General features: G+C 38.8%; 1 protein-coding gene and 1 long non-coding RNA gene across 6 annotated transcripts in view; one reads left to right on the top strand and one right to left on the bottom strand.

Moving 5' to 3' along the window:
- The window catches only part of RMDN2 (regulator of microtubule dynamics 2), a 34,197-nt gene extending 21,045 nt beyond the window's left edge, over positions 1–13,152 (bottom strand). The window contains exons 1-6 of one of the 5 annotated variants that reach the window (XM_087966402.1): positions 12,905–13,005; positions 11,727–11,801; positions 8,855–9,314; positions 6,164–6,359; positions 3,655–3,757; positions 2,818–2,878 (exon numbers count right to left, since the gene is read on the bottom strand). In XM_087966402.1, coding sequence (XP_087822528.1) covers positions 2,818–2,878; positions 3,655–3,757; positions 6,164–6,359; positions 8,855–9,312 — 818 coding nt within the window. In that variant the 5' untranslated portion in view covers positions 9,313–9,314; positions 11,727–11,801; positions 12,905–13,005. Of the gene's footprint in view, positions 1–2,817; positions 2,879–3,654; positions 3,758–6,163; positions 6,360–8,854; positions 9,324–11,726; positions 11,802–12,735 lie in introns of all 5 variants that reach the window. The other 4 variants (XM_026680695.2, XM_087966392.1, XM_087966395.1 and 1 more) reach the window with 4 other exon arrangements.
- Positions 13,088–24,002, top strand: LOC148132835 (uncharacterized). The gene is made up of 3 exons (XR_015749784.1): positions 13,088–13,383; positions 21,523–21,631; positions 23,387–24,002. It is a non-coding gene; the product is annotated as an uncharacterized LOC148132835 (long non-coding RNA).
- The last annotated feature ends 279 nt before the right edge of the window (positions 24,003–24,281 follow it).

Raw genomic sequence — 24,281 nt, 5'->3', positions numbered from 1 at the left:
AACCAAGATCACAAAAAGTGTTTAATATAAACCATAACCATTTTATAACACCTTGGTAAGACCACACTTGGAATACTGCACCTAGTTTTGGTCACCATGATATAAAAAAGATGTTGAGACTCTAAAAAGAGCACAGAGAAGAACAACAAAAATTTTTAGGGCAATGGTCAGATTCATATTTTTTTACTACTGGTTCTGTGGGCATGGCATGGCTTGGTGGGCGTGGCTTGGTGGGCGTGGCAGGGGAAGGATACTGCAAAATGTCCATTCCTACTCCAATCCAGGGGAAGGATACTGTAAAATCCCCATTTCCTCCCCACACCTGGGGGAAAGTTACTGTAAAATCCCCTTTCCCTCCCCACCCAACTAACCTGCTTTCCAGCTCCATTCTCCTGTGCAGGGCAACAAAAGAAGACCCAGCCAATCAGCTGGGACTTGGAAGGCAGAGAATAGATGGGGGCAGGGCCAGTCAGAGGTGGCATTTGCCGGTTCTCCAAACTATTCAAAATTTCCGCTACCGGTTCTCCAGAACTGGTCAGAACCTGCTGAATACCACCTCTGAATTAGGGGACTGGAGGCTAAAAAAAATATGGAGAACAGTTACAGGAATTGGGTCTGTCTAGTCTAGTGAAAAAAAGGACTTGCGGTGACATGTGTTTCAATATTTGAGGGGCTACTACAAGGAAGAGGCAGTCAACCTGTTGAATGCACCTGAATGGAAGACAAGAAGCAATGGATGGAAACTAATCAAGGAGAGAACGTAGAACTAAGGAGAAATTTCTTGACAGTAAAATCAATTAATCAGTGGAAGCTCCTTAAATTCTTAAGTGAAAATAAACACTTATCCAAAAGTTTACATAAAGCAGATTTTCAACCACTTTGTCTAAACAGAAATCCAGACACTTAGAGCAATATGCCTATAAAATCTGAGTAAGACCTTGGACAGCCAATTGTCTAGAATGTGCAGGGGCTCTTGAGCAGAGAGTTGGACTATTTGACCTCCAAGGTCCCTCCCAACCCTATTATTACTATTCCTGTTGCAATATTAGCTTTTATTGAGAGCAAACCCAATGCAGCTCACAAAATATGGATAAGACTTCCTTGGGGAGCTCCATTGATCTTTGGGTTCTTCCATTTTACATAGTGGAGGTTCTTTATGTTTTTAAACATTTCAACTGCACTTAGAGAAAGGAAAATATTTTTGTCCTAGGAAGAAGATAGGAGAGATAGAATAGGATAGGAAAAAAAATATGTTAATGGGAACAGGAAAAGAAACAGATGTCCAAAGTTGCAACATTATGGGAAGAAGAAGTGATAAAAGTATCTGCCACCATTTTTTTCATTTGAATAGCTGAATGAATCCTACTTTACTTCACTACCATACATTGGCTAAAAAAGGGAGAAAATACATTTATAAGAGGCAGAAAAATGAGCAAAATTATTTCAGTTCTTCAGAACTGAAGAAGCTTCTTGGATGAGAAGCAAAACATTTTCAAGGGAAAAAAAACAAGAAAGGACAGATACCTTTGAGAAAAGCATTTTGGGACAATTAGGACCTGGGTGATTGAGAACCTCCACAAATATCTCAAAATGGATCTTTTTAAAGAGACGAGTCAAGCTTCACTTTGTTTAATGCCCTTTGCATTAAACGCTGAGACTAAATTCATTTCCCCAGGCAGTATTTGAAGAGTTCCAGGCAAGAAAAGCTGAGATGGTTTTTACTAAATGTAATATTGAGGATGTCACAGTTATTTTTTCTATAATATTGTAAATGTAAAACAAGAGAGAGAGAAATCCAACACAAATGATAAAAGTGGTTCAGAATATGAGTAAAATATGAATTAAAGCCTTAAAACAGCAAAGTTGTTTGTCTCTTTGAAATCTCAGAAGAGAAGCCTACTTTAAGAAAATCTACAGCCTTGGTGAATTATAAAATAATTCAGTAACTTCGAAAGATTCTGAATGAAGAGTGAGAATTTATCACAGTTAGGAAATTAGAAAAATAGGGAATCCAATGGCTCCATCTAATGGCCAAGGTTTAAAAAAGCAATAATTATAGAGATGTTCAGAAGACAATAGTATCTGAACTATCTTATATTAATGTGGATGTTCAAACTGATTAGGATTTCAATGGAAATTCACTTGGGAAAAGCAGGGCTGATGGCTAGACTGGAAATATCCTAGAAGAGTGTTTCTCAACTGTGGCAATTTAAAGGTATGTGAACTTCAACACCTAGGGCTGAAGTTCACACATCTTAAAAAGTTGCCATAGTTGAGAAACGCTATCCAACAAGGTGGCATTGGTGAGCTACTTTCATTTTGCAAGAATACAATAAAAATTTGCCATAGCATCACCACAAATCAAACTCAACTCAAAGGAAGCAGTATTTTCCCTTGTTTGGGAAAGATTCCTATCAATAATCCCCAATGGTAGCTGGCAACCTGGTAGTACAAAAAATGATAAGCCAGACTGACCAATCATAAAAGAGATGTAGACCTGCTATATCTAGGATAACTTTCCCAATTCAACTATATGAAGATGTCAAGAACTGAACCTGTGAATACAGGTAGTCCTCAATTTTCAACCATTTGTTTAGTGTCTGTTCAAAGTTACGGTACTGAAAAGAAGTGACTTAAGGGTATTTTTCATACTTACTGCTGCTTAGCAACAGAAATTTTGGGCTTAATTGTGGTTGTAAGTTGAGGATTCTCTGTATGCACTTATTAAAACAGTTTGTCTGTTTTAGACATTTCACTATTAAAAGTTGTAGAAAAGGAATCAAAAGATGTGGTAAAATCTCCACTATTCCAACTTACCACTGATGACTCTCAGCACTTGATGGATCCAAGTGAATTGCATGCTCTCCAACAAGTTTTCCTGAAAAAGGTGCATTTTACAGATTTTAGCAATATGCATAAAGTATATTATATCAGGCTCTATTCACTCAACAATAAATGCAACTATATATTGACGGTGACCTTAAATCGAGAATTTATCTTATTTGGCTACAGATTAATTAAGCAGAACACACATCTAGGATAAAACCAACGTGGTGTAGTGATTAAGATTAAGACTAGGCAGGGGACATCCAGGTCCAAGCCTCAGCTGTTCAAGGTTATGTAAAGCTACTATCTCTCAGCCTAGCCTTGGTCCCAAGGCTGCTTTTAGGATAAAGTTGGAAAAGGCATGTTGCCTTCAATTCTCAGAGGAAAGATACTATACTATATGTCTAATAAATAAACAAACCTATTCGGCTTTGCAATTAATATTTTGAAAACTACAATGCATGTTTTGGTAGAAAATTAAAAAGAACCGGAATCAGAATAAAACCTTGAAGCCTTTCCCCTAGTATTTTCTGTGTATTCAAAACTGAATTGGCGCAGGAAAGCTCCTTCTCTTAAATTCCACTAATGTACTTGCTCAGCTAAATATTCTCACCATCTTTCTTGGTGTGAGGCTGCCCTGGTACAAGCAAAGAAAAGTAATGAGGGAATCAGATTAGTTCCCAGCAGGATTGTTACTTAAATTATTTCTCTGATTCGGCTGGCTAAATGACCCACGTCTTACTTTTAGCAGAAGCAATAATAAAACAGCATTCCCGATATATTTCTAGTTTGAACAAATTTGCATTAAAATCTATTTGAACAGCCAACCTTCAGCAGCATAATTCTTTTTCTCCTCAGCATCTGTAGTTAAGTCAAACATGTCTCCATAAGCTCGGACAAGTCTCCAAAGAAAGCCAGGATGGTTTCGATACTGCTTGCAAACAAAAGAGGTGCATTACATTGGCTTTATTGGCTTTATTTTGGCACATTTAAAATGCATGTTCCCCCAATCCCCACATGCCTTTCTGTAAATGATTACATTGTCTTGTATTTTAAATTCACTGGCTTCATGTATTATTGTGTTGTGCTTTATTTATTTACTACCCTTTTGAAGCTGCCTGACTACAAACAATAAGGAGTTGCTCACAGAACGAAGAACAACTTAAAACAATGAAATACAATAAATTAGGCCAAAACAAATTTGCAATCCAGACAACCTATAAAAAAAGCAGGGGGAATCCCATCCATCCTAGGCCAAGGTCTGGGACAGGAATCTTCAAACTTGGCAACTTTAAGACTTGTGGACTTCAACTCCCAGAATTCCTCCTCCAGTCATGTTAGCTCAGGGATTCTGGGAATTGAAGTCCACAAGTCTTAAACTTGCCAAGTTTGGAGATCCCTGGTCTGGGAGAACAGCAGGTTTTCAAGGCTTCCTGGATACCATTAGAGTGGGAGCCATATGGATTTCTTGGGGGGCCTAATTTGAGAGGAAAGATGTCATTGAAGACATTGTACCCTTCTTGGGTCCCAAAAGATGACACTGTTTAATTGCAGAGACTCAGACTGCACTTATTCCACCAGATCAGTAACTCCAAATAAATGACCCTGTGCCACAAAAAAACTTTTTCCAGAGTTTTCCCTTGCAGCCAAGAACAGAATCTAGAATTCAATACCTACGTGTTTAAAAGTCTCTGCAGGATTTTTTGCTGTATGGTCTGCAAGATTTCTGTAGATAGGGACACGGAAGCAGGAAAGTATTTTTTCCTTTCTGCAAACTGAACTAATATAACTAATTTTGACCCTTCAAATGAGTTCGTCCAACCACTGAAATTCATTCATTCATTTATTCAGTTCAGGGGACCCTAACATTTGTTGAAAACATGTTATGGGGTTTTGTACAAACCAGTTGCCATGGTGGATACATTTAACAACAGCCATTGGCAAAATGCAAACCAACACCTTCCCTAATGCATTAAGGACTCCTTTATCATCTGAGCCAACTTTTGTCTTTCTTTCCTATGCAAGGGGGCTGCCTCTGAAGAAAGCATCACTTGTATTTCCTTAGAAGGACCACAGGCATCATACATGATGCAGTGCCGGCTCCCTCCCATTACCTTCATTTTAGCATAAACAAGAGAAGTTCCTAGCAACCTTGCTTTGTATCCTTGGTTTTTGTACTCAATTCCATTTGTATTCTGGAAACGAAAGGGGAAGTGCTTGTTTGCTGCTATAACCATCCATGATTGGAAACTAACCAAGGAGACAAGCAACCTAGAACTAAGGAGAAATTTTCTAATGGTGAGAACAATGGGATAGCTTGCCTTCAGAAGTTGTGAGTGCTCCACTACTGAAGGCTTTCAGAAGGAGACTGGATAACCATTTGTCTGAAATGATATAAAGTCTCTTGTTCCAGCAGGGGGTTGGATTAGAACAGTGGCCCCCAACCTTTTTTGAACCAGGGACTGGTTTCACGATTATTTATTCTTCCACAGACCGGTACCTGAGTAACGCGAGACTCCACCGCCATCGGGACGGCTCTTCATTCGAAGCTGCCCCCCCCTTCGACGAAACTAAGGCGCGAGCACCCAAACGCCGCTTTCCAACTGAAAACCCGGAAGCACTTTCCAACCGAAAACCCGGAAGCAACCGAAAACCCGGAAGCGCCCGTCGAAACAAGATGGCGGCGCCCAAGCTTTGCGGCCCGGTAAGAAATGATCCACGGACCGGTACTGGTCCAGGGACCGGTGGTTGGGGACCCCTGGATTAGAAGACCTCTGAGATCCCTTCCAACACAATTACTCTATGTTCTATCTTCTAATTCCACAGTAAAAACCACATTGACTCTCATATAAACTACACACTTGATGTGGGAAGAAAGCCTATGCTGGTTTGTTGGCAACCAGAAAAAGGGAAACCAAGAGAGGCGGAACTTGATAATGGATGTGGTGCAGTGGTTAGAATGTAGTATTGCAGGCAGTTCGAGTCTCACCAGGCTCACGGTTGACTCAGCCTTCCGACCTTGGTAAAATGGGGGACCCAGATTGTTGGAGGCAATATGCTGACTCTCTGCTTAGAGAGGACTGTAAAGCACTGTGAAGCGGTATATAAGTCTAAGTGCTTTTGCTAAGTGCTATTTCCCATCTGCACTGAATAACCATAACCACTTATATGGGGAGCCCACTCTCAACAAATATTTGGTAATGATAATCAAAGGGGTCATTTTTAAGTAACAGGATTTCCCCCCCTAAAACCAATCTACTCCTATGTATCCTTAAATTTTAACGTGACTAAAACTTTTAAAAGGACACCATAGAAGGCACTGAACTATCGACTGTACCTCTTCTTCTCTTTCAAGCAATAGTTTAAAGCTTTCTCTTTTCTCATGTTCCGAGCCACCATGCATTCTGTCCACCTCCTGCAGAAGATTAGATAAGTCTATTTTTTCTTCTGGGGTCAAAGAAGATACAGAGGAATTGATCCATCCCTTTTCTTCCTCAGATTCTCCTTCAGTATCAGTATGAGCTGTCATGTAACTAAAATAGAGGAGGAGAAAATATAACCTCTTCTTGAAAAGCAGCATGGTTATATTGCCGCTTGTAACGATTATTATTATTTTCTAATTAACATATCTTAAGAGTGCTGCAAAGTACATGATGAACATTTTCATTAATTTTGCAATATCCACAAACAGACCAATTAATTTTTTCTTAAATCAGGCACAGTTCTTTGGTTCTTTGCACAATAGGAAGTCCTTGATTTACAATGATTCATTTAGTGACCGTTCAATGTCACTGAAAAAGTGACATTACGGGTGTTTTTCACGCTTATAATCATTGTACCACCACCCATGATCAAAATTTAGACTCTTGGCAACTGGCGTATATTTATGATGGCTGTAGTCCCCGTGTGATGTGATCATATTTTCTAATCCACTTAATTATCATGTTACTAACTTAACATCTTCAGTGATTCACTTAACAACTGTGGCAAGGAAAGTCATAAAATGAAACAAAATTCACTTAACAACTGTCTAGCAATGGAAATTTTGGGCTCAATTGTGGTTGTAAGTTGAGAACTACCTGTACTGTATTATTATTTTTATTTATAAGAAACTATTCAGTAAAATTACAGTGATGATTTTTGATGTTGAAACATAAAGACAATCTGAATTTAATGAAATTCAACATCTTTTCCAATTAATATTGTACTTGCCTTCAATTTTGGTTGAAATGTTTATCTTTTTAAAAGGAAGAAAGTAATTTCCTTAAAATTACCAACTGAAAAATTCTTCAGACAATTGAATTGTAGAAAAGATACACAATGGAATTACAGGTTTTTAAAGGCGATCATTTGGAACTAACAACATTTCTGCACTGAATCAAAAAGGTTCCGACATTTAAGAGGTATTAAGATTTATTATGGCAGTCAGTGTGATTTACTGAATCACAAGACCTTGAGACAAGATAAATTATCTCTTAGTTTCCAATGAAAACATTTCAATCCTTTAAAAAGCAACAACAATCAAGGTCTTGTTCTTAGCCTTGAAAAAACTGTACTGGATATTGCAAGCTGTTGTTGCAGTTCTTAGTGTTTGTCCCACAAGATTTCATAGTCTGCTTGTTTTTGAACTGTGCTCACCTACTTCTTACTGCAAAGCTACCAATGCATGATGCAACAAGGGAGTTTGTTTTTCAGCTGGCTTACTGCAGAATCGATATTTATTACAGCTGAGAGGTAGTGACTGACCCAAGTCCACTTCTGTGTATGGAGAAGGACTGGTATTCTCTGCTTCTAGTCAAGCACATTAACCACTACACTACATTGGGTCTCTTAATGCAATATTTGTTGTGCCAGTAAAAGTCAAGCCATCGAATTAATCATTACAAGTTTTCAAATACTGTACTGACTTATTACAAGTGTGCGAAAGCTTTTTAAAAATTTGCTAAAGGTTGCCTTTGTCTATGAAAATTAGTACAGTCAGTATCGGGGGAAGGGAAGGATCATATTTCAACTTCTCTCTCTAGAGCTTATACATTATAAATAAAGGAGATGAAGCAGTAGTTGCATTGGTAAAGACAGCCCTTACGGGTAAACCAAGCATTTCTACTTCTTGTAGCTGGTTCAGCTTTCCTCTTTAGAGAGTGCCAGAATCCAAGCACTTTGGCCTTCCACATCAAGGAATATAAATCGGTTTATCAATTTTGAACATGTTTGATGAACATGTAAAAAAGCTAGAACAGATACATACACTTATCAGAGGATTTTAAAGATTAATATGCAACTGAAACCAGAATTTTTTCTTTGGGGATTGAAGGACAAACGTTGGGGAAAAAAAGGTTATGGAGATTTGGTTTTTTTTTTTACATAACTGCAGTGAGATTATTGTATACATCAGGGGTGTCCAACCTTGGCAACTTTAAGACTTGTGGACTTTGCTGGCTGAGGAATTCTGGGAGTTGAAGTCCACAAGTCTTAAAGTTGCCAAGGTTGGACACCCCTGGTATACATGATGATAATGGAGGTATGGTTGGTGAAGATGATGGCACTTGCTGAGATAGTTAAATTGAATTCTTTAATTAGAGAAAAGACAATACTTTACTGCTGAATGCAAACCCTTTGTAGGCCTTTTGCATGAAACAGGAAAAAATGAACTTATGACTTATGATTTTGATGATTAGACAGGTAGATTATAGAAAGAAGAGAGTTATGTTGTAAACATAGAGTATAATGTAAAATTGTATTTGTACTTCTAAGTGCTGCAAACAAAACTGGAAGTTATTTCTTTATAACTTTTTCCTTTCTTGTCTATTTTTCTTTTACTTTCTTTTATTTTCTTCCTTTCTTGCACCTTTATCATTCCGTTAGTTTTCTTTCTTCTTCTTAGATTAATTTATATTAGTTTTTAATCTTCCTTTTAAAAAACTTAATAAAAATTACATATAAAACGTACCTTGCTTTTATGGGCTTTTTATCTTTTAAAAACTAAGCATTTAATCAACACAATTCCAAATGTTTTTAAAATACCCACCCGCCTTCACTTTCCGTCTCTTCAGAACTGGTGGCATCAGATACGCCTTGAGCTGCTGCCTCAGTCTTTCTCTTCTTTGCGGACCTATGGGAAGGGCTGGTTCTGCGACTTTCTGTTTTTCCTTGAAGTTCATCTCGAACAAGTTCATCCAACTTTGGAATAGCTTCTTTCAGAAACGTCAATTCTCTTTTAAGTTCTTCCACACTTACCACCAAGCCATTCAATTTCTCCAGTATCTGAAGCTGTCTTCCTTGTAACAGCAAAACTGTCTTTTCCTCTTGGTGAGTTTCATATGGAAAATCTATTAAATCAAAACCGCTGGCTGAATTTGGAAATACAGGCAAATGCATACCTTTGCTGCGTTTCTGCGTCTTGAGATACCAACACAGGACAAAGGTTACTCCTGCAGCTCCTGCCATTAAGCCAAATAGTAGCCTTTTGTTTTCAAAGTGGGACATGCCTGCTGTTTCTGAAACAGTGTAAAAAAGCAGAAGAGAAACCATGGTTTAACGCTTTCTGTGAAATACCTTGCTTTTTGCAAAAAATAGGCAAGAGCAGGGGTGTCAAACTCAAGGCCCGGGGGCCGGATCCAGCCCATGGGGTGATTAGACCTGGCCTGGAAACAGCGTCCTGGAAACAGCGAAGGACTGGCCCATGGTGTCTCTGCGCACGCGCTCCTCCCAAGCTCTGTTTTTGCTGTCAGAGGGTTGAAGGAGGCCGTCGCAGCCAAAAATGGAGCTCGTGAGGGCCATGCATAGCCCTCCCAAGTTCCGTTTTCACTGGCAGGAGGCCGTCGCAGACGAAAACAGAGCTCAGGAGCCAGTTTTCACTGGCAGAATACTCAGGCCACCACAGGAGCCCCCTGACGTGAGTGACGTCAAGTTGCAATGCCCACTCTGGCCCCCTGAAGTCAAACACAACCCTGATGTGGCCCTCAATGAAATTGAGTTTGACATTCCTGGGCTACAGCCTCAGGTCATTTTTTAATGTATAGGTTTTGTTAATTAAAAGGCATTTGGGCTGTTGTTTTAAAGATATACATCAAAGATTTATGCATCAAAATTTGAAGGCATTTATGATGCCTCCATAAGGGTCTGGTTTTCAATCTAACCACATTTTTAAATACAGGTAGTCCTAAACTTACAACCGTTCATTTAGTGACCATTCAAAGTTACAACGCCACTGGAAAAAGTTATTTATGACCATTTCTCACCCTTACAACCGTTGCACCTTCCCCACGATCACGTGATCCAAATTTAGAAGCTTGGCAACTGACTTGTACTTATGACGGGATCATGTGATTTTATCTTTTGCGATCTTCTGACAAGCAAAATCAATGGGGAAGCCAGATTCACTTAGCAACTGTGTCACTAATTTAACAATGGAAGTGATTCACTTAACAAATGTGGCAATAAAATGGGGGCAAAGTTCATTTAACAAATATCTCACTTAACAGAAATTTTGGACCCAATTGTGGTTATAACTCAAGGACTACCTTATCTAGCTGATTTGAAATGAGGTTCTAAAATCTAATCTATCTGAACCCTAATTTTATTCTATTCTACATAGCAAAGTATTGTATATTTTTCTTTGAAGAGTAAGCCATAATTTTTTCAACTTCAAAAAATTATAGCACTATATTCAAATTTTCTTTTGCCCAATTCTCCCCCACCCCCCAAATTACATTTATTATAGTGACATCATCTTTCCTATCCATATGCCAATGGAGCAATTATTAAGTTCCATGTTAAGGATCAATGGTTTTCATATGATGGTAAAGACTGTAAATTTTCAAGATAATCTGAAGCCACAACTGAACAGAATGATAAATACATTTAATTTTGTGCTGAATGATATACAGTTTTAGTAGTCTTCTATGTCTCTGTTAGGAGGTTTTGGTCAGTAGTTGAATATAAAGCTATTCAACAGAAGAACAGGCAGAAATTAAGGTAGTTTTATTAATCTATCCAACGCAATATTGAAAACTAAAAGTCAGTTTCAATTTCATATATGTGATAAACTGACTAACTGTAATCTAGAAAGTTCAAGAAAATTCTATTTATAGTTTATAGCCTAGGGGTCTTTCTCTACCACTGAAGTAACATGCTGTCTGTCCACTCAGTTTTGATGTGTCACAAAATAATCCCAACACAAAAATTGTCCTCTCCAGTGATCATCAGGCTCTTTGCTCTTTATTTGGAGTCATAACCAGGTAAGTACAGTATGCCACTCATAATAAGCAAAATATTGGTGTTTGCCTCTGCTTTGGCTCCACTTTCTCTTTCGAGAGGTGACCCGCCAACAAGTAAAAACATCCCCCAAAGAGGCATTGCAGCAGGAATGGCAAGGGCCTCCCTTCTGGATACTGCCCAGACAATTGTAGACTAGTTTGTCTACTGTCCCTCCCACAGCCCAATTTCTCAAGTTTAAATATGTGACATACAGAAATGGGACACAAGGCAGAAATAGCCCAAATTAGGTGTGAGTCAGATTCTTCTCAACTAAAAAGTGAGTAGCTATTGGATAACCAAGTGTCTTGTCTGAAAGGTGCTTTTTTCTTTTTCTTCAATAGACAATGGGATGGGTTTTTTCCTTGAGGAAAAAAACAGTCCAGTTGACTTTTGAAGAAGAAAAAAAAGCACCTTTGACTTAGATGATTGAGAATCTCCTCAGACAACCAAGTGTTTTATTGGTGGAAGTAGACGATGTAGAAATAACAAACGCTGGGAAATAAATAGTTGCAATGTAACATGTGCTAGCACGCTGTATCCAAAGTGTTTATAACAGAACTGATCACATCTACAATAGATCAATTTGGCTTTGGCCCTTTGCTAAATATCAAGCTGGTATCACCAATTCAGATTTTATATACCTTGGAGCAGTAGTAGGACAGGTTTGACTTAATACAAATCTTCACGTCAACAGACCGATTTAAAGGAGAGGATATCTACAAATGTCCATTAAATCAAAGACAAATGTTGTTAGTCAGTGTGTAAAAACAGATTTGTTCTTACAAAGCCAATCACCTTGAACTTTGATACATCAAGGCTTCACTGAAATTCAAAATCAATGCAAAGGTGATAGGACAAGACTGTTTAAATTATTGGTCTGGAATTAGAAGAGGGAAGTGTGACAGAGTAAAGGATGAAAGCTGATATATTCATACTCTGACTGCATTGTATTAACATGCATATAGAGTAGGGCCTACATTGAAGTAATAACAACATCCTATTTTCCTAAATGGGATTGGCAGCCACCATGCAAATGATTTTGTAATCCTAGAAACTCTTCTGGCCTGTGAGTAAACAATTCATACTGTCGAAACTATCTAGCTCGTTTTCCCTACACTGCTAAAGACTTGGTTGGCCTGCTTCAGGATAAATCATTCATTAGATTTTTAAAATGTCACTTAAAAGCAGATACTAACTAGTTAAATCTCACACTCTATAGGATAGCAAGTAATCCGAAAATCAGTTTCAGATAAGAGCATCCAAGGTCATAATTTCTGTTGGATCAAATAATCTAATGACACCCAAAAGGCTAACCTCAGAACTAAACTAAATTCAGGAGAAGTTATTTCTAAGAAGTCCTGCCTATGATTGTTTTGTAGGACATTTATTACAACAGAGCAAAAGTTTTGGAGAGCTCGTCTACCTCTGACCTTTGACTTAACAATAATATTCATTTCTAGGGTGCCTAAAACTCTATAATTGTGTTCTCTCCCCAGAAAGTGTGTCTAACTGTGCTGTCCCCCATGCTTTAGGTGAGTTGGCAAGCTGCAGTTGTTGGCTTTCTTGTAACCGAAACAACCACGCATGACCCGAACATCTATGCATGCTCATTGTGGACATACAATCACAAGAAGCGGTAAGGTATCCAACCCAGGCAGCCTGAACTGAGCAGAGAGCGCCTAGGCTCAAATTACGCGAGGCTCTGGCGCTGTCGAGGAGGAAACAACGCGTCCCTGCACCCGCTTCCGAGCGCCTCTTCTCCTTCAGCCAGTCCCGTTTTCTCCTGCGAAGGGCGCAGACACACTCAGTTTCCACTCACCAGGCGCTCCGATCCGGCTTGCCGTTGCTACTTGCGCTCCCGCCGCCGCCGCCTCCTCCTTCCCCGCTTCCGCACCTGAGCCTGCGGAGAGACGGCGGCGGAGAAACGCTCAAGGGCCGCCCACACAGTTTGAGACCCGGATACGAATGGGCGGGCGGCGGACAGCGCTCCCGGGAAAGCGCCGCTTCTTAGTTGTTCGCCAGATGGTCGGACGGCTGCTCCCACCATCCCCTGCCAGCGCCGCTTGTGGGGCGGTGGAAGTTGACCTCGAGGACGGCTTTTCATGGAGCTGGGAGGACTTCCGGGGTCCTCTCTCTGGGATGGAGACCGTGTTAATCTCCGGGAGTGCTGCCAACGCCAACGCTGCCGTGGATACGGCAGGCTGAGCCAATTTGGCAGGTTTTCTCCTCCGCTATTTGGCAGGTCTCGGATGCCAGATACCGGCGGAAACTATTAGTATGCCCACTTATCCGTACCGAGTATGAGATTTAACTAACATCAGCATTGAATGTAGTAGGAATAAATAACTGGGTTGTTTTGTTTGGGGGGAAATCTGAAGTGCATTTCACAAGTGAATGCATGGGAGTGAATGCGTTTTGTCTTCAAACACCAGAAAGTAATTTTGTTTATGCCAGCGATACAAATGCTAGTTGAAAATTATCTTTGGAAAAAGACCTTTCATGACTATTTACTTGAAATAAATATGTATTATGCACACAAATGAGCCAGAATACTTTTTAATATGTAAACTGGTACGGAAAGAAACCCAAATCTTTAACCTTGTGTTAAATTGTGTTATGCAATTGCACAGTTGCCAAAGACTATCAATCAATTTGCAGTAAATCCTCTAAATTACATTCTAAATAGCAATTTAAATTCTAAAATAATTTTGATATTTTATTTGTTATCGTAACATATTGTGTTGAGTGATAGACAAACATTATAGAAACTTGTTTGTTTGGTGAAACCAGACCCAGATTCCTAGTTGTGGAATAATAAGACTCATTAAGGGACTATAGATTGCTCTAGATTAGTTTGTCAGTTATGAGGGGGAAATGGTAGCAAAAGGAACCATATAAAATGCCTTGAATTTTTGGAGGACAAAAAATATAGTCAAGGAATATATCCATGACTAGTCATTTGAGTCCAGTCACCTGTGCAGGGCAGGCATCCGAATGATGGCTTTCCAGCTTCTGGAGAACTCATCCAGTATAGGAGAACACATAATTAATTCAACTTGCTTTGTAGAGAAATTTATTTGCTTATTTATTTATTTATTTAGTCGCTAATGGTGGAGCCTGCAGGAAAGGTTCACTTTGACCCTTCTAGACTTTTGCATCTGGTGGAAGGAATTTCTCCTTCGTCACAGCCTTAACACTGCCTCCTGGCATTTCTTCTCAGCTTCACCTCAGGCCAAGAAACAACTTTTTCTTTTCACTTGCATTCAATAAAAACATACAAAAAGAAAAAAAAAAAGGAAGGAAGCTACATGGCAGAAGTGGCATTCTTTTCCTACGATTCTGATTCTAGAGTCATGCAAAGTAACAAATAGTTCTGCAAAGAGTCCTTGCGTGTGGGATAAGAAGAGGCCAGTGGGAGCCATGATCAGGTGATGCCACACGGGAAACACAACCATGTGATACTTTTCTTTATTACCTACCAGAGATAAATGCACTTGGCATGCCGTGACTTACTCCAAAAGGCTCTCTATCCCAACTCCCTGCCCCTGGAAGGAAGCCAAAGAGCAGCCAAAACCTCCCTCACCTTCATACTGACATATCAAGTAACCTCATCTCCCTCCTTTGTACCAGTATAGCAATGAGAAGCCTTTAGGATGGACAGTTATTAGAAGTAAGAGGACCAGCTCTGGTTGGAATGAGAAAATGCCTAGCTAAATTGTTTTGACATAGCAAAATGTTACACAACCCCCAGGTTCCAAGGCCTTTCTTCAAAGATGGGGGCACATTGGAACTGTAGAGGGAGTTGTTCCTTAAACAAGATTCTGGAGAAGATTGAAGGCACCAGGCCACAAAACGTTTTGGAATTTCCCATTTCTTTCCTGCTCCATCTTCTTTGGAATATTCCAGTTGACGTTCTTGGCAGAAAGAAAGAAATTTTGAGAAGGAACATAACAAAAGCAGTGGGGAGGAAATCTTATCAGAGGAGTTATCTCAACCATGTTCTTGAAGTCCATGGTGCTACCCATGCCTTGCTGAAGTAAACAAAAACAGGAGATACAATATCTCAAAGAAGAATGGGACCAGGAGAGTCATTCTGAATCTCAAGCCCCTGAACAAATTCATCAGACTACAATCTTTTATGGAAACTCCACGATCACAACATAGGCTATCATACCAAACAACTTAACAGCCTCAGTTGACCCATCAATGTTACACTTGCATATCCCCATCATAGCCTCATCAGACAGGCATACCATCTATTCTGCAGTTTTGTATATGAAGAAATACTTTTATTTTAGAGGTTTGGTACTCAAATTATGAAAGACACCTGAGGATTCAGGTATTCCATATTTATGCCAATTTTGATCATTTCATCGTCATAGCTTCCCAAACAGAGAAAGCAACCAAGCCATCGCCAAGTTGCCTTTGTCAAATCACAGCCTCCAAATTGCCACAGGACAACTCCACACAGCCAACTCACTGCAGGAACAACTCGCCACAGGTAAGCTGAAGAGAGCCAGGCGGGTGGGTGGGCAAACAGGCAGAGTGCAGTGTGTTGGAATGGGTGGCAGGGAGGCAACAGCTGGGACTTCTCATTTTCACACACCCTACCACTGCTGCCATGCTGGGCTCCAAGCTTGACACAATGCATCAGTAAGAGCAGCTCTGAGCATGGCACAGATACCAATCCATGCTGGGCTCGGCACGGCCACCAATACCACCGAGCCAGGCTCAGAGCCAAGAGCAGCACCAGCGGTGGGACCTGTGAAAATGGGAAGCCCCTGGCCCCCACTGCCTTCCTGCCACCTGTCCTGACATACTCTGTGCTCTGCCCACCCGCTAGCTTGCCCAGCTCTTTCTCCAGTCACTGTTAGGAATAACATGGTTACCTAACTTAGTTTGGGTAAAATAATATATATAAACTATGTTAGTGAGTTTAAGTGTGTGTATCACTTTAACTGTAAAACATGTATTTTGGGTGTGGTTGTAAAATCACCATAAGAGGGAGCAAGAGAGCTCACTGTTTGCTGGCTTTTACTGGATTGCTGACAATGATGGATTGATGGTGATAACTGCGTGTTTTTCCCCTGCTATTGCTGAACGAAGAAAAGAGGTTTGATTTTCTTCATATCTCTACTGCAAAAAGAGATATATTACTGGACTGATTATTTGTAAGTTTAATGACCTCTTTTTCGACACTGGACTTTGCTAATGGATAATCCCCGGACGGACTGAACTAAGTGTATGATATATGGACTGTTTGACTATGCTAACAATCTTACTGGAATAAACTATTTAACTAGCACATTGTATCTGTTTTACTGAGTGTAAACTACAACAACGTTTATCTCACATATCTGCCTGCCTGCCTGACTACCGTTGCACGTTCTGCTAGGGTGTATATCCCTAACAGTCACCCATGGTGAATTATCCCTACAACAAATTGGCCATGTGGTCCTGAGGCAAGTTGGCACTTGTGAGTTGAAAGAAGCGACATCCCTACATTAAGCATTTTCTCAGTGAAACCAGTATTTTCCCCCTCATAAACACATACTAGAGCCTCTGTGGCGCAGTGGTTAGAGTGCAGTACTGCAAGCTACTTCTGCAGCCAGCTGCCTACAGTTTGGCAGGTCAAATCCCACCAGACTCAAGGTTGACTCAGCCTTCCATCCTTCTGAGGTGGGTAAAATGAGGACCCAGATTGTTGACTCTGGCAATATGCTGACTGTGAACCACTTAGAGAGGGCTGTAAAGCACTATAAATAGCTATTGCTATTGCTATACTAGCCTACATAAATTCCATTCAGTTTTTCAGGGCTTTAAATACTGTTACGTTTGAAACCATTAAGCAGATTGTGATCGCTACACTTGGAACGCATCTTGCCTAATATTGATGCCTTCAGCTCATTGAGAAAGGGAACTGGGAGCTGTCTTGATGAGAGATCAGTGGTATATGCCACCAAGATATGGGATTTTGAGACCAGCCAACTTATTTCATACCAAAAATCATTCAAGGATTTATAAATGACAGGAGATAATCTTATCAGATTTTTGTTTTTTCATGGAATACAATTGGAAGAAATGATTTGCATACAGATCCGTAAGAGTTTATCTCGTGCACATTCTAGGAGACCAGAAGGCTAAGCACATATTTGTGTCCAGAAGACAGGGAGTGCTGAGAGTTGAATTATCTACCCTCCATAAACAAATGGGACAGGAAATACATAGCACAGCAATAATTTATTCTGGCTATAATTTATGTGTTCCGGGTGGCATCACAGCTCATTCCTTCACATCCTCTTTATGTCATTGATAGACATCTGTAGACTTGTGACTTGGGTGGAGAGGACAACAATTTTTAAATACTACCAGGAAATAAATTACAAATAAATTCACTCCAGTAGAAGCAGCCAACCACTTAGTGCTGCAGATGGCACTGTAACTTTTATTGCAGCCCTAGAATGGGAATATGGTGTATCACTGTCCCATTAGCTCCCATCATCAGTAATCAAGAACAGCCTGAGGAATCCAAACCAGAGAGAAAGGACTATAATAAAAAGCACATGCAATCCAATTGTTTAATATTGTTATTTCATTGATCAACTAGTTATGGATGTATTTTTAGATGTTGTTGGAAGTATATTTTTTCCATATGTAAAGATGTTATAGGTTTTGCCTTCAGCTGAGGTTAATGTACACACAACTGAGGAAGGAGGAATTACCTCTACCAGATGTTAAAGTTCAGGCTCTGCCTTTGACTAGAAAAGGTGGAGTTAACCTTTTCCTGTTCTTCCAGATTGGCTTCTTGTGTTAAGTGTAATGGTCTGTTCCCATATACTCCTGTAATTAAATCAAATTCTTCCTGACCCTGATTTTCTTCTACGTGTCATCACTTCAGATACTTGAACAATGCTATCGTAGCTCCACTCAATCTTCTGTTCTCAAAGTTGAAACATGTGCATTTCCCTCAATTTCTCTCTGGTTTTGTTCTAATCTTCTTCTGGCAATCTTTGAATTTGTAAGTCACAATTTTTGTAGAGAAGTGCGGGGAAAGTATTGAGGTTTGCAAGATTCTGTTACTGTAACCTTACAATAAAAGTACAGGTAATCCTCAACTTATGACCACAGTTGAGCTCAAAATTTATATGCTAAATATATTGTTAAGTGAGTTTTGCCCCATTTTACGACCTCTCTTGCCACGGTTAGTTAGTAAGAAGACTGTTAAGTGAATCTGGCTTCCCCATAGAGTTTGCTTTTCAGAAGGTTGCAAAAAGTGATCACATGACTTTTGGACACGGCAACGGTCATAAATATGAACCAGTTGCCAAGCATCTGAATTTTGATCAAGTGACAATGGGGATGCTGCAAAGGTAACTGTGAAAAACTGTCATAAGTCACTTTTTAAAATGCTGTTGTCACTAAACAAACTGTGGTAAGTTGAGGACTACCTGTAGTAATCTTAGCGTGCATTAACTTTAGCTTCTTAGTTTGGTCTACCTTGAGGGGCTGATATCGGTCTTGTAACTTTGAATATTGCTTTCGTCCTCCCTTTATCTTAATGAAAACTAGGAAGTCGCTTTCTCAAATTACATTCTGCTCCAGACTCCAGACTGAGTCGCTTTCTCAAATTACATTCTGCTCCAGACTCAAGATTTCTTTTATCTGAAAAGTATATCTTGGTAGCATACTCTTCCTCCTATTCCTCAAGATTATTTCTTCACTCCATTACAGAATTATTCCTGAAGTGGTATCCTTCTCAAAATGACATGTCAAAATCTGAATCAGTATAGAATAGAGTAGAATCATTACTTCCTCTGATAAAGATTACTACCAGGTTATCTGTGTGTGACTTATAAAAAGTGCACTAATACTAAAAAATAGTGTTCTTTTTTATTTGAAGTATATTGGTTTCTCCTAGTTGCCAATAAAATGGAAGATTGAGTTCTTTTAAAACAAGCTCTGAATTATCCTTTGCTAAAAGATCAGTATAATTTGCTGAGCAAAGTATTTTACTGTGTCCACATGGGGGCATCCGTGCTGCATTTTTTAAGGACATTACTTTTTGTTGTTGTTCTCATAGTTTATTGAGCTTGCCTCTTGTGCCCTCTTTGGCTCCATTATGAGTTCTTAGTAAAACTTTTCCTAATGGGTGGTATTGAGAAACACTTCTCAAATGAATTCATTTTCAATGGGCCCTTTCATTAGCCATGGTTTCCAGCGTCATCCTATACTATATCTCCCATGTTTTATTGCCTTGAATACTTCCAAGCAGGAAATCTACTTGGCTATGGTATTAATGTGATTAAGCTTCCACCAACTAAATGGAGGAATGAAAGCTAGGTAGGCCAATGGATACTGTATTAATAGAATATCTCTCTCACACACACACATGTTCTTAATTGGAATTTGCCTTATCAGATGTTCAGTTGATATCAGATTGTTATGATTTTTAGTTGTTATCTTCTGGGACACATGAGGAAAATGAATTGTAGGGGAGCAGGAAAAAATATGTGCTGAGGGATAGATACTTGGATGTAGACAATCTGCTATTCCAAACAAAGGAAATTAAAAGATATCTATGGCCTTAAAACTTGACTTGGCTCCGATTGCAGTAGTTTTCTATGAAGGATAGTTTTACTGTTTTTTTTTTAAAAAAAAATTAGTGGGAAAATATTCTCTTAGCGTACTTCCTCTCTAATTCTAGATAAAGCTATCCAATTTTACTAGTAGAGGCCTCTCTACTAGTTTACTTTTTCTCTTCTCCCTGTCAAAAGGCCAAAGGGACCTGGCTGTAACCTGTGCTTTCCACAAGCTGACACATATTCCTATTATGTAATAGAAAGAAAAGAAAAATATGTGATTGACAGCCACAAGAAGAACAACAGCAGAGTTCTCTCTCTTTTTTTCAGCCAAATACCACAAGCAGCCCGTGCTTTGTAATTTTAGTTTATTGCTCATTCCTGCTCTTTTCTCTTGCTTCCCCATAATTAAACACTGTTGGAACATTGCTCTGAATCATATATTCAATAGAATAGCCAGAGTCAATTAGCTACATATTTTGAACATAAAAAGGGGGGATCATAAGTATTGCACATGATAGCTCTTTGAAGATTGTGTTGGAAAGGTGTACATCTGTTCTGAATTGAGAGCTAAATTTGGAAAATCTGCCCTCCCTGGAGGTCTATAATGGTTAAATGGCACCCCATTGCTAGAATTCTTTGCTGTTACAGTAATCTTTATCCTTTTTTGAGACCTGCTTCACTAGAATTAAATAGATAGAACTATAACCCTGTGAACTACTAGAAGTAAGTACCTCTGCAATCTAGGAGGGTTTTTTTTTCTCCAAAAAATAGATGTATATGTCATTGATTTTAAAATTAAGGATGGCTATAAACTTCATTTCTTCTGAGAGCCAATTACATAGCATAGTCCATGGAGAGTTCATTATAGTTTACTGCTATAATTTAAATGCATCCCTGCAGTAGGAAAGGCTTTGTCAAAGTGGTTTCTCCCCAACCTTGACTTAGCTTGAAGCGATCTAATGTTTGCTGGCCCCATTGTCTATTTTACCAGCTCTCTATTACATCTATTCCTGATTGGTGAGTGGTGCCACTCTTCATAAGCAAAGTATTAGTGCTCTCTCCCCTCTCTCTCTGCTCCCTCCCTCCCTCCCCTCTGTATATGTGTGTGTGTGTGTGTGTGTAATCGCCTTGCAATCTAAATGTATTATACCATCCCTTAGAGAACTTCATTATGCTTCTCTTCATAAAAAATAAGCATTTAATAGTGAAGCAAAACAATGTAAATTTCTTGTATTTATCCCAGATACTCAATACTTACCATTGCATGAAATCTTATAAAGTGTTTGATTCTGTTTCTTAGTGTTGTTAATATGCTCAATAAGAGGTTGTTCCAAACCTCTGTGGTCCTAGCAAACTCTTAGGGATCTATCAATACTATTGTGGTTGGACATATAACAGAATCTCTGAAGAAGACTGCAAATTTCAACAAGCTCAAATCAGAGGACAGCGTCTATGCTGTCTTCAAGAACATTTCACTAACTTATCTTAGGTATCTTGGCCTGAAACTATTGAAACTTTTATAGACCCTGTTGTTTTTGTAGTTTATAGATATTACTCAGCTACTCTACACAATCTCCCTTTTATTTTATGTCTTGTTGCAATATGTTTCCAACAAACAGATGCCTATCTTCCCCTGACTTTTCCAGTGCGCAGGCAACATGATTTTCCTTCTCCACCAAATATGGATACAAACCTGAGATTGTAGATCTAAATCTCAGAGTTCACCAAAATATTTGGATTCTGGGCTTTGGGGCAGAGCCATCTCTGGTATCATAAATATGTTCTGCATTAATTTTCTGAAGATTATTTTTTTCAGAAATGTCCCATCTTTTTCCTTGTTCTCTTTTTTAATCAGACAAATGCAAATGAGCAACCAAGCTGACAATTCCAGTATAGAGCTGCTCCTGGATTTCTTGGCCTAACAAAGCAATCAACAAAGCTACCCTTTGACAGCCAGAAAAAAGGTAATATCTTGAACTGTGTTTCAATAATCTCAAAAGGGAGATGTGATGGTCATAATGGCATTTATGACAATTTAGCCTTCTGCCCTTTAAGGGGAAGGGGACAGCTTAATCTCTGGCTTCTTTCTGAGGTCAGTGCATGCCACAACTACCAGTAAGAACAGACAAAGCTATCTAATAAGAATGGGTGGTACTTCAGCTCTGAAGACAAAAATGTTCCTCTAAGCGTTTGGGTATCTGAAAGACTTTAACCCAGTATGTCTTTTTCTGGGGGTTGCACGACTGCTTTCTGCAGCTCTGGAATAATTATGGAAAATGATGCATTTAATGTAAGAAGTTGTAATGTGTGCGCACTCACGTGTTTACATGCTCTTCAAAACTCTTTTTTGAACCTTTGTCTCCAAAACTTAATATAGCTATGCTAATGTAACCCTTTGCAAGAAATTGTATGGCTCTGAATTTCCACTGAAACTAAATAAGAGAGATAATATGGATTTTTAGTGTGTCATTATTTTCTTTCAGAATTTATTTTGAATTTCCAGTCTAGTTTGAGCCTTAGATTTTCCAAATGCCTCTCCATCCAGGAAATTGTCAAGTTTAGCTTTCTAGATTATCCCAAGGTGCTTTAGTGCTGCTAAAAACAACTGTTCTTCCCAACAGCAACTCTGGTATTTGGTGGAACTGAAGACAAAAAGTGAAACAGAAAAAATATTAGATGCCAATTCTAATATGTTTGCAATTGAATTCCAGTTGTTTTAAAAGGACAAGTTCAGTGTTTAACTTGTATAGTATTAATGCATGCAATTGTGTTGAAATCATCTCTATTATCATTGAATCAAACATCTGGCTTTAACATAACAACTATGCATTAAAAACATAGTTATTAGTTTTAAGAAAGTATTCACATTACAGAGCAAAGTATGCACTGAAAAATCATGTTAGAAGAGAGAGAAAAATCTCTTCCGTTTCCTTTTTATATTGATAGATCAACCCATCTGAATGTTATTAGACACCATTCTACAGGATTCTTCTTTGCTCCATGGTCCCACTTGTAATAGTAATAGCACTTAGACTTATAGACTGCTTCACAGTGCTTTACAGCCTTCTCTAAGCAGTTTACAGAGTCAGCATATTGCCCCCAACAATCTGGGTCCTCATTTTACCAACCTCAGAAGGACTTCTGCCATACTCAAATAGCAGAAAAATATGTGTTGTGATGAATCTTAAGAGAATATATAATTAAAAATATTTGTAATGTTGGACATAGAGCTGTAAATCAGTCAAACCTCAGCATTTAAAATACATGTTTATGGCCAACAACAGTCTGACCAGCCTAAACTTGTTGAAATATTTTAATCACAAATGAGGCCTTTTAGCAGATTAGGTAAAGTCAGTTTAAACAGTTCTTCATTAAGATAAGACTTGCCCTACAGAAAAATTGTTTAAAACTCTGGTAAATATTATGATTTAAGATTTTCCAGAAAAATAATTCCTCTGTCTATTTAACAGAGTCAACCAATAACAATTTGTCAACAGATTGAAACAACAATATTGTAGTTCAGAATATATTTTATCCTCCCAGAAGTGATTCTGTGGCTGAAATATATAGCACATTTTGTCTTATTGAATAAAATGTGATTTAAAACCCCTTTTGCCCCTTTGAAACTTTAAAATTATTACATTTACTTTCCTATGTTTATTTTTTCTTCTATAAGGTTATTACTAATAATAACTCGTTTATTTCCATTCATTTTCTAGATCCCCAAACAATGCTTTGTTCATATTCATTTTATATGAAGAGTCTCCTGTAATTATGACAAAAGAAGAAGTGTAGACAACCACTACAACATTCAGAACATCTCCAAGAGATGGTTATCCCGTCTTCCTTTAGAAGAATGAACTGGAAAGAGGTCTTGCAGAAAGAGGTCTTAAAGATACTAGGGTGCCAAGCCATTGCTGTCTTTCATCACTTAGATATGGATTTCAGCAGGTTTATTGATGAAAATCTTTAAAGGCAGTCTATCATCAATCTCGACTCACAGGTTTCTTTTGACTAAAGAGATCTGCAGCTGGCAAATTTGAAAATCAAAGGAAGCAACAGAAAAAGGAGGGATGAGATGATCAGGATGGCATTAGCTCTGCTGCTTTCATTTAGCGGGCATCCAGATTCTTGCTGTCAAGATATGGTAGCTGTCAGTATGGACCTTGGAGGATGATTTAATTAATCCTGATAATCTTCTGGACTTCTCTTCACCGTGTTCAATTTTACTGAACAACCAAGATAAAGCTTTTCAATTGTTTGCTACCTAGAGATAAAGAAAACAAATAGTGCAAATCTCTTGGAATATTTTATTGTAAATTTGTCTGCTCCCAAGCTTGGGGAATACTGTGTAGATCTGATATTAAAACCATCCAGTTTTAGTGCAACATGTTCATCAGTGTTTTTACACCTATAGCAGAGGTGGTATTCAGCAGGTTCTGACCAGTTCTGGAGAACCAGTAGCGGAAATTTTGAGTGGTTCGGAGAACTGGCAAATACCACCTCTGACTGGAGATTTTACAATATCCTTCCCCTGCCACGCTCACCAAGCCACGCCCACAGAACTTGTAGTAAAAAAAAATTGAATCCCACCACTGACCTATAGGACTTTAT

This window comes from Notechis scutatus, chromosome 1, assembly GCF_049901735.1.
Source record: "Notechis scutatus isolate UNSWTSFEM ecotype Mainland chromosome 1, rNotScu1.2, whole genome shotgun sequence".
In the NCBI taxonomy this organism is placed as follows: domain Eukaryota; kingdom Metazoa; phylum Chordata; class Lepidosauria; order Squamata; family Elapidae; genus Notechis; species Notechis scutatus.
Note: the sequence above shows the minus strand (reverse complement) of the source record. Positions and strands in the feature narration are given on the sequence as shown.